A 20774-nucleotide genomic window follows, 5' to 3' on the forward strand; every position below is an offset into this window, starting at 1 on the left:
CTCTTACGTAATACTGATATACGCTTGTATCGAATTCAGCCCCCAAATCACCCTGTTACGAACCGATAACGGGATTCATCGACAAATCAAACTACTCCGACATTCCGCAGGATTCCACTTTTCACAATAGAGAACGATATTCATAATCACCAGAAACCGGCTAGAAGCACTCCTGCTGACGAAAGCATCAGGCGACAAGCAATTGCCAACTCGAAACCGTCGCGAATCGTTGAACAAAACTCAATGATCTTATTTCGACAATCTGTTGATTTGGATTAAATTAGATCCGCGGTGACTGACGACGACGACGACGACGACGACGACGACGAGGACGATCAAGCTTCAAAACCGGAGGAGCGCACCGTACACTCTCTTATTCTATACAGCTCTATACAAGTGGCTACCCATTTGCACATACAGTTAGGATTCTCGGTAGGTATGGACGGCGAAAGCAGTCCGGTGATGGATGCAAGGAGGGCGAGACGTGGGATGAGTACAAAGTCCACCGCCGTATCTCAGATCTCCGCAGTCCACCGCAGCATCAGCACAGTTTCAGCAGTTTAATGCATCGGTGCAATGCTCAATGGGACACAAATGCTGCTGCAGTGCCCCCGTATGCTGCATCTCAATCAGGTGGGAGAGGTGGGAGCAGCTGAGAAAGCGGGGTTGTGAGTTGAAGGAAGTGTGCAAAGAATCTCTCATGATTGCATTTCAATGGTGACGAAATATTTACTATCTGCGAGTTAGTCGACGACTGGATTAATCGGGGATGGGGGGGGGGAACAGAATAAAGATAATTTTGGATTTCACAAGTCGAAAGATGATGTTGGAAGAAATTAGGATTAGCAATTATTCTTATCGAAAAAGCGATTTATTCTGCATAGTTCATCTAAAATCGAAAATGCCGAAGCCGCAAAACATTCCTTAAGATACAGAATTCAAAAATTGTTTCTCATAAGTTGAAGAATCCGGAGCTTTTTTCTCATGTTGCGCCAGCCGAAAATAGTTTCTTATAAGTTACAGTTGAAATCGTTTCTAAAAACTTGCACACCCAACCAAGAAATGTAAGATTGTACTACAGATTTGCATAAAAAGAATGTAGAATTTGTAATCAGTCTTGTAAGCGGTCACGGTAGTCGACACATTTTCTGTGATAATGGACTGCCTTTGCCTCAGACACTTGCAAAACAAGCTATCATAGTACAGTACCAAACTCAAATGTCATTTGACAGGCTCTGTCATACGACACTGTCGCCGAAAACCGTCACGAATGTATGTATTTTAGTTTCTCTCATTATAAGAGCTGCTGATGTTGTGCTTGTGTGAATTCTGAAAAAAATCAAGCAATGATGTCCTAGGAATAACATTTCTGATCAGAAATGGTTTAATTTACACCAAACTGAGGAATTAGAACAAAATCACTCATATCATATGATAGTTATTTGATCATTTTCTTTTTGCTCGAATGTTATTCTACCGGTTGTGTTGTGTGAGAGAGACGACGGTAGAGCATGAGTGTACGAATAAAAACAGACTGTCGCGCATGACAACGAAGCGAGTGTCGTAAAAAACGTCAACAGTTTCAACCTCTGTTTGTAATGTTTCACCGCATGAACAGATTATGTTATGCGGTTGTCGGAAGGTTTTTAATTTTGTTGTTTTGACATAGGACGGACTACGTCTTTGTAGACTATATTGGGATGCAAATAAAAAAAAAAGTGTGACGAAATAGTGTCAGCTTTTGAACGCTTGTAAAATGGTAATTTGTGAATGAAATTCAATTTTAATTACACCATTTTATTCAGATTGGATGTAAGATTACTTTGGTATATATATGATAGTTGTTTATCAATGGTGAACTATGCTCGTTCATTATGATTTTCGTGAGAACATAGGGACGAGCTAAAGTAAGGGAAACGTAGAAATTTTTACTGCAGTCGTCGTTTGACTGCCGCGTGCTGAAAAGGGGTGTTTTTGCGTTGTACACAGAAAACGAAACTAACTCAGAGAGTGCACTTTTACTCATTCGTATGGAGAGGTTTCGAAACGTGTAGGTCGCTCACCGGATGATTAACCTACCGTATGCGTGATAATGTTTGCACCATTGAGCAATGTCAAAATTAAAAAAAAATCTCGAAAATTGCGTTTTCGAGTTTTTTATTTATTCAAAGGGGGGATGTTTCTCAGAGTCTTAAACTATGTTAATCATCGATCGAGTTTCCACTTGATGCAATTACGGCCTCCACACGCTTCCGGAATGTACAACAGGTTCTAATAATGTAGTCTGGATTGTTTTGTGTTTGGAAAAGTCGTTCACGATTTGTCGCTTTAGGTGCACTATTTTGATGTTTTACTAAATAATGTACTCGGAACTTGTTGCCATCGTTGTAGTTGTCGTCGCCGTTGGTAACGGGTTTGAATGGCTACGACAACAACTCAATTATAGATGATATGATGTGATATAAGGGGCTTGGTGGCCTTAGAGCGACCACTTTTGCTTACTGAGTAGAACATTATGAGTTTAATCTCAAGCACCTCCACATTCAAGACTCGTTAATCTCCAAGGAGCTCGTTTGCCTAAAGGGTGGCCCACATCAAATTGCATCACGGAACAAAACGCTGTAGAAAATAACCTAGTTGACCGATCCTTTTCAAACTTTAAGACAATAAAATATAACCCATTAGTAAGCTTTTGGCATCTGTACAACATCTGGTTGCAGCTTCTTCTGTACGGAAACCCTCTTTTTCTTCATGTCTTCCTCAGATTTCACCTCCTTGGGATTCTTTCGTAGCACCTGCTTCATAATAGCCCAGTATTTTTCGATGGGGCTTAGTTTCGGTGCTGTTTGGGGGCTAAAAGTGACCCCGTTAGCATTGTACCACTCCAGGACAACATTTGAATAGTGGCACGAAGCTAGATCCGTCCAGAAGATCGTAGGGCCCCGTGTTGCTTTAACAGAGGATGCATACGCTTCTGTAGACACTCCTTGAGGTAGATCAGTCCCGGTAGTCCCCTAATAAAAATTTTATGGTTAATTTGCTTAACGACGTGTTCTGGGTATCATCCAAACCATTTGTGGAATAGTTCAATGATTTGGGTTATCGTTCGTGTATGGTTATTTTTTATTAGGGTCACGAACGGCGCACTCCGTTTGCCACATGAGCAGATCGCTTGCCAAATCATGTATTTCTTGGCAAACTTTGAAATTTTCTGCTTCCTTATTTCCTCCGGAACATCAAACTTGTGCTGGGCGGTGAAGAACAGTAGCCCCGGAAGCTGCCGGAAGCCGCCTTGACTTAAGTCTCATCATCCATGATGAGACAATGAGGCTTCGTCAGCATCTGGGTGTACAGTTTTCGAGCCCGTGACTTTCCCATCGTATTTTGTCGTTCGTCACGATTTGGAGCCTTCTACACTTTGTACGTATGCAGTCCATCCCGGTCCTTGGCTCTCTGAACGAGAGACTTGGACAGATTCAACTTTTTGGCCACATCCCTGACCGAAGCATTGGGATTCTGCTTAAACGCTTTCACGACACGCTTGTGATCCTGATCACTAATAGAACATCCATTCTGACCGCATTTCTCCTTTCGTTCGATGCTCAGAGATTCGTAGTAACGTTTAATCACACGACTCACCGTTGACTGCACGATTCCGAGTTGTTTTCCGACGTCCCGATGAGAGAGTTGAGGATTTTCCAGGTGCTTGCGCAAAATCAGTTCGCGACGCTGCTTTTCGGGTGACGCCATTTTTTTCAGTAATAAAAATACAGTGTAAACAATACACTCTAAACTACTTCTGACCCAATTTTCAAGAGAAAATCCTCTATGGGTAATTTTCTACAGCGTTTTTTCAGTGATGCAATTTGATGTGGGACACCCTTTAATGGCAGATGTTTTTGCTTACTGAGCAGAAGACCGTGGGTTCAAACCTAAGCTCCTTTGCGTTATAGGATCGTTAGGATATCAATTCAGCTTATCGTTTACCAAAACGAATCCTGCTGCAAGCCCAATCCTTTTATCCAAAATCCCAGTGATTTATCGTGGAAGTGTAGAGGATTTCTCGGCTTCCAACATAGCGGGGTATCACGTCAACACATTCCTACCAATTGCTTTCTTGATCTGTGGTCGGACGCGGCCGCCGCTGGTATTGCCTAGTTTGAGATCATCAGTTTTTACACATTGAGGATGAATGCTAGTCCCAAGCATCGTCCGTTGGTTCTCTGTGTAATTACGGCTGATCTGGCAATAATAGAGTAGCATCCGCGGGCGCTCAAAATTTAGTTAGGATATCATACATCTTAATGTGTTGATTATTAGTCAAAACAATTAATGCTGTGGTTGTATCACAACCTTGCCAATAATGTATATAGGGGAAATGGCTCTAATGTTGGTCTATGGATCTACGATTGGGCCCATCGCTAAAAATCTGCTATTTATCAATTTTATCTAGATGAACGCGTCATTGGGACGGTAACTAATGGATATTTTTAATCGCTTTTGAAAATTTAGTCGAATGCTGAATTTATGTATGGGCCCAAATTATGGGCATTTAGGACGACATTACATAGAGGAAATCCCTATCTATATCTTTTCCGGTACCATGGAGTCAAGAAAGTAAAAGTGAAAGGAGAGCAGCAAAATGGAGTACATACGACACGACAATGGAGTGATGCTCGTTAAGAAAATATCAGGAGATGGAGACTGTCTATTTTCATCATACAAAGATTATTGGCTTACGTAAACGCAGTAGGCATCCGTAAAAAATCCGGAATTATGTCAATGACAACATAGGCAAGGTTGATAAGGTAAGTTTCATAAAGAAAGGTTGATAAGGTAAGGTTGATAAGGTAACATTTATTCAAAATTGATTAAATACTAAAAGTACTCAGCTGTAAGCATTATTTAAAATAGTTCGTTTATTTTCATTTTTAACATATTTAAATAGTTTCGACGTATTTTTGTATAATGCTCATCGACTAAAAAGATTCCATATGAAGAAAAACAAAGATTCAGAGTACACAGTTTGCAATTTTGATAAATATTACAAAAACTACAGCTGGGTGCTTCTTGCTCAACAAAATTTTTCAATTATAGGGAACCAGGAGCGACCATCCGGGCACGCGATTGAAGTGATTTGGATGGGGAGAGTGGGATTGCCAACTCCCTGTTTCTAGCATTTCGTGGATTCAGGGTGGGCTCTTCTCCTCGCCTTTTTGGAATATTCTTCTACACGGTGCCTTGATTTGCGTTCTGGATGTATGAACGTCTCTTCTTACGGGTCTGCCCACCGTTTTTGGCCCTTCACACAGGAGTATGGTGAGTACGACCAGAAAACAAATCTTGATCAAGTAATGTGGTAAGAATAATCCATTGCTATGTGCAGGCGCCTTGCTACAATAGGCGGTAAATAGTCCATGATCATCACCATCATCATCATCACCACTAACCATCTCGGTTTGTAGAAAGTGATTCAGATGTATAAGGCCTATTGGATGGATGGTCAAGCTCAGTGTGCATCAAATTCCATGTTTTAACTTGACAGCACGACCAGGTTTCTGTATTCCGTGAAGTTATTCGGACCTATCACATGATTGACCTTTCAGTTCAGAATTCACTCACCATGCAGCTATTATCGTTTTCTCTTCCGATGATAGTGACAGAAGTATCTCTGTAAATATCGCGTGAAATCTTTCATTGAAAATGAAATTTGTCAGACCTGATCCCGGTGGCCAAATCTCGACAAGAACCAAAACTCGTCGTGCGACATATCAAACTTCTTGATTTTACAAAACTTGGCCGGTAATGGCCTTATTGAGAGCCCACAGAACACACGGGCATGTTCTGGTGCAATCGTAAATTTTCTGGTGCTCCCGGGGAAGTGGCCAATTCTCGACAAGAATCAAACTCCGTCGTGCGACTTATCAAACTTCATGCTTTTTCAAAACTCACCGGGTAATGGCTATATGGAGATGCCAAGGTCACATTGGCCCTCCCGGAAATGTTCCGGTGCCCTCGGAGAAGTGGTCAATTCTCAACATCTTTACAAAACTCGGCTGACAATGGCCTTATTGAGAGTCCACGGTCACATTGGCCCTTTCGGATATGTTCCGGTGCCCTCGGGAAAATGCCCAATTCTCAACTAGAATTAAAACCCGTCGGGCAACATATCAAACTTCATGATTTTACAAAACTTGGCCGGTAATGGCCTTATTGAGAGCCCACGGAACACACGGGCATGTTCCTATGCAATCGGAAATGTTCTGGTGCTTTTTCAAAACTCACCGGGTAATGGCTTACTTGAGATGCCAAGGTCACATTGGCCATCCTGGAAATGTTCCGGTGGCCTCGGAGAAGTGGTTAATTTTCAACAAGAATTAAACCACGTCGCGTGACTCATCAGATTTCATGATTTTACAAAACTCGTCTGGCAATGGCCTTATTGAGAGTCCACGGTCACATTGGCCCTTTCGGATATGTTCCGGTAAAATGCCCAATTATCAACTAGAATTAAAACCCGTCGTGTGACACTACAAGCTGCATGATTTTGCAAAACTTGGCCAGTAATGGCCTTATTGAGAGTCCACTTGGCTCTCCCGAGCTGTTCCATGTTGTAAGTGTCTATGTCCATGTTGTAAAATCCGGAGGCACCGGAACTTTTCCGAGATGTCCATGGACCATCGGTATAGCCGTAATTGGTAAAATTACATCATTTTAGTGAGAAAATATTATGCTCACTGTGTGTATAATTACGTCAGAACAGTTAAGCCGAATGCCGACCCAGGGTGACCCCAACGAAACCCGGAATAACTCCGGAACCATGTATCGATCCAAATGTTTCCTGACGGATTCAAGAACTTGAATAGATTTGCGATAAAATGCAACTTTGCCTACAAAAAAAAACAAATGGTTGAACAGTGTATCTTTTGAATTTCCTCAGAACTAGTGTTTCCGACCGGTGATATTCCGGGAAACCTTTCCTGGAAAACTTACCAAAATCACATTTACCCGATTCGGTTTCCCGGGAAATTGCCATTTTTTTATAAAACTCATGCGAAATATAAATTTCCGCTAAAACAAAATCAGCCTGGAAATCATTTCTGAGAAAGTTGCTTTGTGTTTTCGTGTGAAAGTCGAAAGAAACTTCCGTGGGATTTTGTTGGAAGCTTCTACCAGAAGTGGAAAGAAATATCCGGGCTTTGCTGAAGTTTTCGGAAATTCACTGAGTTTATCGAAACTCCTTTAAGTTTTCTAATATTTCCTTGAAATTATTTGAACTTCCCTTTGATTTTCTGACCTGTCTTGATGAAGAAGAGAGCTTCCATAAAGCTCTTAGTTCTATTGAAGATCTCGGCTCTGCTCGGAAATAAATAGAATTTCCGTAAACACCTTTAAATTTCCCTGCAATTCTATGGACTTCTGTGAAGTTTCTGTAATATTCTCCGAAGGTCTCTGTACTTCCCTGAAATTCGCGGAACATCTTAAGGGGTTTCGATTTGTTTTTCAGCACATCATGGAACTATCTTGAATTTATATAAATTTACGATTATAGATTTTAAACTGGTTCAAAAGGCTGGACTATAGTTACGGGAACTTATCTTAAGATCTGAAATTTCCCAAAGATTTCTAGATCTAGCTTTTCTGAGGTGCTTAGAACTTCTTAAAAATTTGCACAATACCCCTCAAGTTTTCTAAATTTCTCAAGTTTGCTTGACACCTGTGAAGTTGTCTGAAATTCTAGGAACTTCATAAAAATTCCCAAAAAAGTCTTGGATTCTAAAAGGACCGCTTTGAGGTTCTTACAGCTTCCAGTAAGTTTCCCTTATTTTCAGCGGGTTAACTTCCCTTATGTTCTCGCAGATTTTTTTATGGAGCTTCACTGAAATCCTCAGCATTTCCTTTGATCTCTAATATTTCATGAAGTTAATTGCGAACTTGAAATAAATCATTTACTGTTTACTTAATTCTGGCATTTTGAACATTTTCAATACCTTGAACTGGTACATGGAATACGAAACTTCGAGACATTGAATATTTTTAGATCTTGGACTTACTTACTTGGAAAACTCAGGTAATTTTATCCAGAAAAATGAGTAGACATCCTCTATATAGAGAAAGACGATTAAACGTCACAACGCAAAGAATAATCAATCCCGAAATAAATTCACGCTAAAAAAGTTGAAAATACTTATTACAAGAAAAAGTGACTATAGTGACTTGGCCTTAAAAAAAGAGACTTTTTAATGACTGACTTGAAAAAAGTTACCAAGTCACTAAAAAGTGACTCGCTACGAAATGGAAACACTACTCAGAATTCAATACCCGAGAAATTGGCATGGAAATCTCGTCAGAACTCTCTAAAAATTCATCTCAGCATTTATTTACAGGGTGATTCAGAATAACTGTAACCGATTTCACATATATGCAATTCTCAATGGGTAAAATGGGTAGGGGAAACGCAGGTAATGTCGGCCTAAGTGTCCATAATTTGCGCCCGTACATAAATTCAGCAATTGTCTAAATTTTCAATAGCAACCAAAAATATCCATTAGTAACGTCCCAATAACGCGTTCATCTAGATAAAATTGATAAATAGCAGATTTTTAGCGATGGGCCCAATCTTAGATCCATAGGCCAACATTAGAGACATTTCCAGTATATGTTCAAGTATTTTTGTTTTAAAAAGTGTACAAATATCAGCCATGGGCGTGAAAATGGAGCATGTCAAAAATCGTCTGTTATCTTTTAGGAACTGAAATATCTTCGAAAGAATTAACAGGGTGTCGACTCAATGAAGAAAACCAAATTCCCTGATATTCCCTGATTTTCCAGAAATTTAAAAAAAAATCCAGGTACGATGTCTCAATGGTTGGTGGTCAACACGACCTCATCAGTTATTACTTTCCTCAGATATGTACTACCCAACAAACAATTCTAGCTGCAGACTAGCCTATATAGGCACACATTAGCTGCATAAGGAAATCTTTGGCTGTTGGGTGTGCTTTCTTGATCATTTTTCATGAAATACCACATGGACCTCTAACCCATGAAGACTGGTCCAGTACAATCTCAAGTTGAATAAAACGTTCGATACATTTTATAGGATGCAAAAAAGACAGTAATCGCGTGTTGCCAAAAATGCATTTTTCTAAATTAATAAATTGTAAGCGCCAGGTTCAAATTCATGATTAATAGTGATGTGTGGAGGAACCAGCAACCATCTCGATATCAATCTACAAACAAGGCTTCCTGCAGCAAATTTGCTCGATTAACTTCATGATATGAGAAGAGGTCCTTGGCATGGCGATTTTCTCACCCTTAGAAACAGTTTTGAAAATATTCACCATCAATTTTTCGTGAAATATCGTGAACTTTTTCAATCAACGCTAGGGGCAAAAATTTACACAGTTCTCCTACATCTTGCATATGAAACACTTGTCTTTAATCCCTTTGTAATTTTCTCCCTTGAGTATTTGAGATCCAGCTGCAATACGCTTAACAATACGCTAATTCACGGGCAGATTCCTATGGTGGGAAATCGTAAAAACAACGGCTTTCACCTCTAAAATTCAGTAGCTTAATTTCATCGCAATTGAAATACTAAAACTTCATTGAGAAGATAAGAACTAGAATACTGAATAACGCCACTCTATGCTCTCGAGGCAATGTTAGTATGCGTTTCTTGAATTATTATTCAATCATAAAAGAGCTATTCCAAGGCCATTATCGTAAATTCTCATTTAGTTTATTCTCTGAGCTAGTCCAGCTGTAAAAAACAAAATAAGGAACAAGAACCACAAGTGACCTTCTTATCTTAACTCTGTACCAGTCTTGAATTTGTTAAAAAGCGCTCCAATGCACCCAAAGGATCTACGTCAGACGCAATCAGTCGTGACATTAAGAGACGCACATACCCATTTGGAGGATATATTTTGCAACAAATAACAACATCTATATATAGATTCAATAAAGATTTTTTTATCAACCCTCAGGATCTCAGTTTAACTCAGGAATGTGTCAACACCCAGTAGGAGCTGAATTTATATTAGGCGCAAAATCATTAAAATACCCTTTTATTTTAGTAATTCTTGCTCAACTTGCAAAAATGCCACATCAAGCATTGAGCAGCCTCAAACTCGCAACTATACTTAAAATTTTAAATCATCCTCAAACTACACCGAGTAATTAATTTGTTTGAACTAGCAAAGTTTGTCAAACTTCTGTGATTAAGAAATATTTCCCTGAATTTCAATTAAATTCCCTGAGATTCCCTGATTTTCCAGGTCCAAAAATGAATTCCCTGATATTCCCTGATTTTCCAGGTTTTTTCAGGTAGTCGACACCATGATTAAACATTTATTTTTCGCATCATTACAGAGGTACAAAGAAACACTGCTTGGAAAATCAGAGCTTAGACGCATCGCCAGAACTCAAAAAGTGCTGAAACTAAAGCGTGCGGAATATACCGATATCAAAATTTAATGCTAGCGTTCAATCGTTGATTATTTTTAAAATTGAGAGTTATTCCGAATCACCCTGTAGAATATTCATAACAAAAGGACCAGCAATCCTCTTCACAATCAATATGGAATTTCCCTCAGAGCTACCCAAAACACTTCTCTTAACTTTAATGGGAATTGTAATCAGCACTCCATCTCCATTGGAATTTTTCGCTGATATACCTTCTTGGTATTTTCTAATTCAGTGACTTTAGACTGACTTGAAAATAGGGACCCAGCCAACAAAAAGTGACCTGCTACCAACCCTGCATGTATTTAAGGTATCTGGAAAAGTTTCCAAGATTGGTCGTTAATTTACAAACCTCTTGGATATGTTCCACGAACATCTCACAATGTTTTTAAAATTGAAAAGTCATTAGTTGGCATTTAACTTCGCTTAGTAGTTTGTATCCATGACAGATACGATACGCATTTCGATAACAAATTACAATCATCATCAGTGCCATCCGAGAATTCGACAATATTATTCGATTTTTTTTTTCAATAAAATAATACAAAAATGACCTGCTTCCAACTTTGTTTAAAACCAACCTCATTGCAACACCAAACATGTTTCCATTCTCGATCGATCCTCAACCCAATCCTCAAAACAAAACAAAAACAACGACAACGTTACCCGTCGATGCCAGCAGCGCAACCAGTATTCCAAACAACTGGCGCCTTCTGGTCGTTACAAAGTATCAACTTTCACTACCAGACGCCACCGCCGCCGCTGGTCAGCGCTAATCGAACCCAAACCCGAACAACCAAACCCCACAACACGGCACCGGTTCCTTGGCATAGTGGCGAAAGGAGACCAGAAAGAAAACAACCTTAACCAATCCACCATCAGCCGCATCATGATCATCATCACCATCTGCGAGTGAGTGGCTTTAACACTTGGCTACGAATATCTGCGCAGCATCCACGATCATCGAATCACAAACGACGTGTGACTAGCACGCGATCAATCCGTGCTTTGGAAGTAGCATTTCTTTGTGGCAGCGGACATGTGGAGTTATTAGTAACCGCTGAACCGTAATGCGTTCCGGAGCGCACCCTTTCTTATCAGCATTTGTATATATTTGCCTACTCTGCCTAGTGTGACTAGCTGGGGTTTTGATTTCACAAAAAAAATATGGTTCTATCGTATGTACGCAGAGAACGCAAACAGCTGATCAAATCGCCTCGAGTCATTTCCGTTTGTCAGCGGTGCCAATAACAACAAGCACTGTCAATGTTGGAATTTATTGATGATAAGCGATCGGTCCGATATTGCGTAAGGAATGCTGACAGATTCGCACTTGTGAGCCATGATCGCACATGGCCCTCGCTGCTGCTGCTGTTGGGCATTTGATCGCAGTATATGCAGTAACTTGTTTTCGCGCGATAAGATTCAGCCGAACCTTCAGTGGTCCCATTTGAACTTAGAGGTCAACAGAATCTAAAAACTGGCAAAAATGCAACCGGTCGCATTAGAAGACCTGGAACTTGGGCAGAAGCTCTTGGCAGGTATATAAGTTGATGGTAGTCTTCCAAATGCAGTACACAGCTTTTGTAGCTCCATTTGCAAACATCTCTCATCTGTACGCAGGATACGATACGATAGTTCAGCCATAATGCGAGTAAGTATCAGTGATCTAATTACGAGAAGTGTAACAGGATGATACATTTTTCTATTCGATACACTTTCAGCTGACGGTTGTTTTAATTGTGATGCTGGCGGGCGCTACGATGACTACCGGCAAGCCGCTGATTTTGACGAAGAAGTTCCTTCGATATGTCCTGCCAACTTTAACTGCAAAGGTGGCCGGCCTATCCGGGCTGAGTGGTCTAACCGGTCTCACTGGCCTCTCAGGAAAGACCGGCGCTAAGAAGAATGGCATCGGCTCGGTAGTCCTTCCGAACCGGGTGTACTCGTTCCTGTTCCCAAGGGATTCTCTCAACCCACCGGCTTCGGTTGTCTACCACTCGCTGGACGAATCCTGCCTGCATCCACCACCACCACCACTACCACTGCCAGTGCCAGTCCCACCGCCATCACCTTTCCCACTTCCCCATGACATCACGGTCGCCCAGAGCTACACCCAATATGGACCACCACCACCACCGCCACCTCCACTCCCGGTCGATGCAGTCTACATCGCACAGACGCCATCCGCGATACACGAGGCCCCGCTGCCAGGACACACCAGCTCTGTGACATCCGTCAATACGGGATCTGCCTCGGGTATTGCACCGCACCCCTAATGCAGAACTCCAGCACCAGAAGTAGCCCATTTTATTCTTTATGAAAAATAAATTATTAGCCAATTTGCATCACCAGTTTGAAATGAAACACAGCATTGTTTGTTTTTGTAGAATTGACTCCCAGATAGAAAAAGAAATTCATGTTCGAGTAGGCCCAATACAGCGGGTGTTTTGCGATCGCAACCAATCGGACCTGAGGGCCTCATTTCACAAGTCGAAACGACAAACTTTTTCATACAAGCGTTTATACAAAAAAATGCTTCGTTTCGACTTACGCAATGAGGCCCCTGATTTACAATCTATTGAGCTTGGTGGAGTAAAATCGAAAATTTGAACCAACCACCCTAGAGCAGCTATGTGTCAAAATAAGCTGACAGTAGATGAACCGAGATGTTATTCATGGCAAGCTTCTCACTCTTCTTACTGTTTTTGATGAATAAAATTCAAAAAATTTTGACGTGGTGTTTGACGGTGAGTTGACCAATGATGCCAGAATTGAAGAATGTTTTATTTTATTTTAATTTGGGTTTGATTCGATGTTTCTACCGCAGTTCAGCACCTTGTACATCATTTCTGCTCAACACAATAAAACAACCATAAACAAACAACAGAAGCAGTTAAAACACGCAGTGTTTTTAATTTTTCAACTTTACTATCGCAACTATAAACAACTAACAACGCCATTGACGTCAACATTGCTTCCGGCATCAGTGTCAGTAAAGGTATTAGTACACGAGACAAATATTTGTCTTAATTTGACAGATACATTTAATGTATCTGTCAAATTAAGACAAATATTTGTCTCGTGTACTGATACCTTAAGTATGCTGTGATCTCTCTGTTCATTTTTACTGGACGATTGCTACTGTCAAATGGACCAATCAGCAATTGGCTCGCATTTGACAGCAAATTGGTTCGAGTTCCCTACCCGATTTTCAAGTCCCGTCCAAGGACTAGGGTAGATCACTTTTTTGTGGTACGTTACGGGATGTAAGATCTACCACCGATTCCTAGTCCCGACTACTTCAAACTAGGGGAACAGGATTTTTCAGTAATCCAAGGAACACATCTTAGTCCTTGTTACTTTTTATGCCTTGTTGATAGTGACAAGACTCGGCTTTGTCTACCAAGGATGATCTTGAAACAAGGCAAAAAATGAGTTAGTTGTCTTCATCTATGTGATTCCTAATCTTCTCTTCGTTGTTCCCTAGTTTGAAGTGGTTAAGACTAGGGTTCTGATGCATGGTCATTTTCGGTGTCATACCTTAATTTTGTTGCTAAGGAATCCAATTTTGACTGACAAAGGGGCGCGCCTTTGGAGTGTGTTTCAACACTTCGAAGGGTATAAATAGCGGGACCTTTCAATTAGACTCGGATCCTTGCGATAAATGCAAGAGTGGCAACTGCAAAAAAATCGAATGCTTCATCATTTCTCAATAGTGATGGAGTAATACGACATGCACTAAACTAAGGACACGGGATATACTACAATCGATCAATTTACTGGTCGCATTAGTGTTAGGTCCCGAACAGAGGAAAAAACCAAACGAACTGTCAAAGCCAGAGCAAATCGAGCAGCACCTATCTTGATTACATTGGCAGTGTTGCTAGAAAAATCATCTAGGCATACAGTGGTGGCCATTGAAATAGCAGGCCGATTTTCATACAAATTAGCCAACTTTGGCATGTTGCAACTATGTTTTGTTATGATCAATTGAGCTGAAATTTTGACACAGAACTAAAAATGTGCTGAATTTTGCGTGTACTTGATATCAAATTATTGGAAGCGCTTGCCGGAAATTGACGGGTTGGTTGATAATGGCCAATAAAATAGCACATTTATAATTAAAAATTTCCGAAATAATAGACTTCGGAAATTTCGAATTATAAATGTGTCAAAATTTCAGCTCAATTGATCATAACAAAACATAGTTGCAACATGCCAAAGTTGGTAAGTTTGTATGAAAATCGGCCTATTGTGCTATTTTAATGGCCACCACTGTAGGTTTCTTTTTTTTCCTTTGGTTTGTTTTTTCCGTCGATCTTGTTTTCCGTGCTGAGCACCAATGCTACCGACGTGCCAGGAAGACAGCTCCCACACCTGGACCATACCCTACCTATCGACTCATCAACTCATGAACCGGGGACCAACGGCTTTACTTCCCATCCGAAGGAAGGCGTGATCAGAGATGTTATGCCTCAGAACATCCCGGCGGCGCCGACTGGGATTGAACCTAGGCCTGCTAGGGTGAGAGGTAATCACGCTTACCACTACACCACCGGCGCCGTTATCCCACTGTAGGTTGTCAAGACAGTTAGTTTGTTTGAATTCACTCCTCTCTTATACTCGATCCACTCTAGATCTAGACAAAACCTTTAAAATGGTGGACGGATCAGTTCTGAGTTCCCTCACCAGGCGGCGTTTGTGTTTGACAGGTGACTTCTAATTGCTTGATTTTACTTACCAGCTCGACTAGATAGACGGTTGCTTTCAATTTCAAAGCTGTTAAAATGAAGAACTATTGTTTGTTTGTTTATTCATTTATTTGATAAGGCTCAATCGAATTAACATTACAGAGTCGATGATCCCTAATAAACAATTACCATAAACGAACTGTATCCCAGATGGGTTTGGATGATACCTCGAACACGTCGTTAACCTCTTTTTTATGATTATTTTGATTAGAGATTCTTGTCCACCATACAAAACATCGTAAAACTATAATCGAAACGTACAACGTAATAAACACTTTATCTTCCGATATCCAATAAGCATCCTCCATCACGTGAGTGCAGTTTCGAACCCCTTCGGATGCGGTTGTGTTTTAAGTTTGCTCTCTGTTTTGTGCGTGCGTTCGCTTTCATAGTTTTCGGCTGCATTTGCCGGATTAGCGCTGGTACTCTGCCTCTGGGACGGTTATACGTGTGTGATTGGTGGTTTTCTCGCTTTCCGGGAAGTTTTAGAATCGAGAACGAAAACGTGATTCATCATGTTTGCAAGCATCAGAAGAGATGTCGCTATCTGCGTTGTTTGAGTTTTTTTTTCTCCCGGACCAGAAAATTGTGGCATCGCGAGTGATAATTTTTTATTTCAGTTTATTTACGCGCTGTAAGGTTCGCTAGCAACTATTTTTGCAAAATATTAAGTGTTTTCGACCGAAATTGATACCGAAAGTGTACATTCTGGACGTGTTTCGCAGTTGCGTGAAGTGAAATTCGTGCATTCCCGGTTGATTTTGTGCGAGTTTTAGTACCGTCCGGTTGGTAAATTAGCCGGGAAAAGTGCTGAAGTGCGTGAATCAGCGAGTTTACGGCTTGCAAAAGTGCTCGTCTGCTGGTCTGTCGCCAGTGTCGGAGATTGTGAGCAAGCTGAAGGATGCCTCGCTGGATACGCGCATGACTGGACGGGCGGTAGCTGGTGGCCGTGAACGGTTCCTGGGGAAAGCACTAGCCGCGAACCTCCTTTCAGATGACCATGGTAATGCCAGAAAATTTGTTTTTGTTGAAGGAAGTATTACAACAAAGGTAATTGCTATTAGATATTTTTTGCAAACAGTGACAGATAGCAGACATGAAGCTCAAGTGGAGTTGCCGGGCAAAGGTGTTATATACTAGACAAATTCGCTGTGTCGTCGTTGTAGTGGGGCAGCGAAGCCATTCGCGTGGCCAAAACCTCTAGCGCCGTTGGTTTGCTTTCTACAGCAATACAATGTTCTACAAAGTTGCTCAATACTAAAAGCACCATCTTTTGAAAGTTTCATATTAGTTCATTTTTACGCCACATAGGTCTATCTATATTAGGCGCTCGAGTCTATACTTTGAACGGAGCATCCTAGCCGAATGGTTTTACGGCAAAGTTGTGTAATTTGAAGTGTTGAGAAATGTTGTCCAAGACATTGAAACTCTATGACTCACATTTAGCGAGATATTGGGCAATTAGGAAAACTAACCTATAAAATGGAGTTTTTTCCTTTTTTCACCTATATACGTCAAATGTATAAGTTTTATACTCTGATAATTATCAAAATGGTTTGACTCATCCAATAAATACCCATTACTTTATATATCATGCTTTATTATACAGTTATTACCATAAATGTCTCAAAAAAGTGATGCATAAAAATGTCAATTACTCAAAATATAGCAAAAAGTAGCAGCCATTTTTTTTACAGTGATTAGTGTAGACCTTGCTGGGTAAAATAACGACCACAGTTCAACAGGCAACTACAGACATTTTCATATAACATCATTTAAATATTGCATATGGTAAATTCTTTCAAATTTGTTGAAATGTTTCTTTGTGTGTAAAACATGATAAGATGTTATGGATGAATGCAATAGATGCATGATTAGATTACTAGGAGACTTAAAACTGCTGGTTTAAAATGTCCATCCTCCAACGTCCTCCATAGTGTCCTTTCGACTTGTTTTGCGACTGTATCGTTCCCGAAAGTTTATGAAGTCTTTATTTCTGGTTTCCTGAGCCTCCTCGCCATACCAATTCGGCTAGGATGCTCCGTTCAAAAGATAGACTCGAACGGACTCAATGAAACTTTCAAAAGATGGCGCTTTTAGTGTTGAGCAACTTTGTAGAACATTGTATCGCTGTAGAAAGCAAACCAACGGCGCTAGAGGTTTTGGCCACACGAATGGCTTCGCTGCCCCACTGTGCGCCGCCGTAGTCGCCGTAGGCAGTACCGTTAGTATATTTAAAATTAACCATCAGCCGCTGAAACTATATGAATTATTGCGTATTTATATTATTCATCAGATACCAAGTGAAATTCGAGAATGTAATTTCATTTGTATAGCTTTTTTAACCAGAGCTTAAACAATCCTCACGTCGGTCATAGCTTGTTATGATTGCCTGAACAATGCGTAAAGAGTAAATCGAAACATTGAACGTATCGTGAAAGTGGAATCTTAATGAAGGCGTAAGTACTCTTTCGTAGCTTTTAGTTTTCGGATTTGAAAGATCGTCGGTTGCAGTGGCTTGCTTACTGAGCGGAAAAACGCGGTCCCAGGTCCTTTCATATTAAAAATGTATGGTAAGATCGCTTGTTTATCGCTTATTTTGTATTTTGAGTAACGGTATAATATGATATGAGGGGCTCGGTGGCCTTAGAGCAACCGTTTTTGCTTACTGAGCAGAACATCATGAGTCTAATCTCAAGCCCATCGACATTCAAGATTCGTCAATCGTTTTATTTGTTAAAATGACTACATGGTAATAACAGCAACTCTATGATTAAAAAGGAAATCGTCTGCCTAGTGGCAAACGTGTTTGCTTACTGAACAGAAGACCGTGGGTTCAATCACAAGCTCCTTCGCGTTATGTGATCGTTAGGACATCAATTCAGCTTATCGTTTACCAAAACGAACCCTGCTGTAAACCCAATCCTCGTGCAAGAGCAGAGGACTCCTCGGCTTCCATCAAAGCGAGTTTCACGTCAACACATTCTTACCCATTCCTTTCTTGACCTGCGTTCAGGCTGGTATTGCCTAGTTTGAGATCACCAGTTTTTACACATTGAGGATGATTGCTAGTCCCATCTATTGGTTCTCTGTGTAGTTACAGCTGATCTGGCAATAACGGAGTAGCAGCCGCGGGTGGTCAATCATGCTCATGCTATCCATTAAGCATCCTCCATCAGGACGGGATCCGCTTCCAGTGGTTTCATGGCATGGCAGTATCGCCAACCCCCCAGAGCACTTCCATTGCAGTACTGCTGCTGATGAAGAACAATGGGAGGACCACACAATGGTTGCTGCCGTGTAAGCAAACGATCGTGTAACACACATCGAGAGTGGCCTGCTTCTGTCGACAGCCGAGTGAACACTGAAGAAGATTTATTGGATGGTGGACAGTTCAGTTGAGAATGTCTTTACCCGGCACCGCTCCTCAATTTTTGAAACCTTATTGCTTGCTACAGGGCTAGTGTCATGCTGTCAAAAATAGTGATTTTAGTGACCATGTTGAAGAAATAAGTGACCAAATAGTGACTTATAGTTGTAAAAATAGTGACTAAAAAGTGACCTAAGAGAAGAAAAGTAGTTGTTCTGATAGCACATCAAATAAATGTTTGATGTTTTAGACTTATTCAATAAATAGCTCATAAATACTTATGTACGATATGAACCTTTAAAGCAAAAGATTCAATAGAAAGTTTATGACCAAACCCACGGTATTAGTCAAGGTGTCTAATATCTGCAAAAACCTAGAAAACCGGGAATCCTTAGGAAACTTTATTTTTTCCTTAAAATACCTCGAAGGCTCAGTGAATTTAATAATTTTATTACAAAGGATATTTTAAAGAAAAGAATTAATTTTAAAATACAAGCATTTCATTTTTCTCGTTATTTTCATTCACACTTTGAACATTATAGATAGAGTGGATTAATCTTCAGTAACTAAAAAAATTAAAAAAAAACGAGACTTGAAATGTTTTTCTTTTGTTTTTGAACATGCATATTTCCTAGAAATTTTAAATTTGACCTAGTTCTGGGCTTAAAAGCGATAATACTTCAAGAAATTTTCAAGAATCTGGAGTCAAATTCCATGCACAGTTTTAAAAGCTCGTGGAATTTTATTAAAATTCGTTAGGACCTCAATTCGAGGTTTTCTGGGAAAAAAATCTTTCAGAAAAACATCAAATGCAATCTGCTTTCAAAATAGTTCTGAGGAATTTAAGATTTATTGTGAAGCCTGATAGTTTGGAGTAGAATTTCAAGAAACCCTGAATTGAATTGAAAGCAAATTATAATGAACTCTTAGTAATTTCTGAGGAACAACTCCTTCAGAGGAAAATTCCAAGGGTCTTTTGAGGATAATTTCATAAAGTTTGTGGGAGAAAACGAATCTGGGACATAAGTCCTTGGAATCTTTTTGAAAATACTAAAAGAAGGATTACAATTAAATCTGAGAATAACTCCAGAACATCTTCATTGGAATTCGGCAAATAAAATTCAAGAGAGTATGCCAAACAAATTATGAGAAGAATTTGTGAGGAGAAATGATAATGAATTCTTAGGAGACTTTCAATGTGAGTAGAATTCCAAGGGAAGGGGTGAGATTCAAAAGAAAATCTAAAATAAAAGAAAATTGAATTCGAAGCTTCATCGAAATGTTGAGGTATATTTCAATGGAAATCAGAATGGACTATTCGGAGGTCTTCAGAACTACTTGAAAGTTCCCACATTTGTCCAGAAGTTAATGAAACTGCTTTGCAGTTCTTTTTTGTTTGAGAAACTTCAAATTTGCTTAAGTTAATGAGATTATTCTGAGGCTATCTGATCGTTCTCGGCACTTCGCTGAATATCATAAAACCAACTAAAAATATCTAAATGTATTAAAAGTTCTCTGGATTTCGTTGATGTTCTCTAATCAACTAAGCTAAATTTCGCATTTTTTTTAAGTTCTTTAAATCCATATAATTTTTATCACGTTCCAGAAATTCTCTCTGAGCTTTGCTGAAGTTTCCGGGGATTCTCTGAGTTTCTCGAAACTTCCTTAAGGTTTCTACAATTCCTTGAAATTATTTGAACTGCCCTTTGATTCTCTAATCTGTCTTGATGTTCCCGAAGCTTCGATAAAGCTCTAAATTCTATCGAAGATCTCAGTTCTGCTCGGAAATAAATGGAATTCATGTAAACACTTTAAAATTTCCCTGAAATTCTCTGGGCTTCTGTGAAGTTCCTGAACTTTTTCTGAAGTTTTCATAATTTCTCTGAAGGCCCTCTGAAGTTTTCTGTACATCCCTGAATCGGAACACCTAAGGGTTCTCGATTTTTTTTTTCAGCACAGTATGGAACTATCCTGAATTTTTCTAAATGCACGATTAAAGATCTTTAAACTGCTCCAAAATTCTGGACTAAAGCTACGGAAACTGCTCTTAAGATCTGAAATTCCCCAAAGATTTCTAGATCTAGCTTTTCTGATGTACTTGGAACTTCTTAAAAAAATGCACAATACCCCTCATGTTTTCTTTATTTCTCAAGTTCGCTTGACACCTGTGAAGTTCTCCA

The 20774-nt window shown here is 39.9% G+C and overlaps 2 protein-coding genes and 1 long non-coding RNA gene across 3 annotated transcripts in view; 2 read left to right on the forward strand and 1 right to left on the reverse strand.

The window, feature by feature from the left end:
- Positions 1–20774, forward strand: part of LOC135707717 (uncharacterized) — a 335458-nt gene that overhangs the window by 88242 nt on the left and 226442 nt on the right. The gene's annotated exons all lie outside the window — the stretch shown is intronic.
- Mad (Mothers against dpp) overlaps positions 1–20774 on the reverse strand; it is a 112471-nt gene that overhangs the window by 85489 nt on the left and 6208 nt on the right. The window lies entirely within an intron of this gene.
- On the forward strand, positions 11669–12804 carry LOC135707733 (uncharacterized). Its single transcript, XM_065229614.1, has 2 exons — positions 11669–12124; positions 12195–12804. Exons 1-2 carry the CDS (start codon positions 12119–12121, stop codon positions 12747–12749), a joined length of 561 nt encoding a protein of 186 aa, XP_065085686.1. The 5' UTR covers positions 11669–12118; the 3' UTR covers positions 12750–12804.

The sequence above is a fragment of the Ochlerotatus camptorhynchus genome, unplaced genomic scaffold (assembly GCF_037179485.1).
Source record: "Ochlerotatus camptorhynchus isolate MF236.1 unplaced genomic scaffold, CSIRO-AGI_Acam_v1.1 ptg000316l, whole genome shotgun sequence".
NCBI classification, from domain to species: domain Eukaryota; kingdom Metazoa; phylum Arthropoda; class Insecta; order Diptera; family Culicidae; genus Ochlerotatus; species Ochlerotatus camptorhynchus.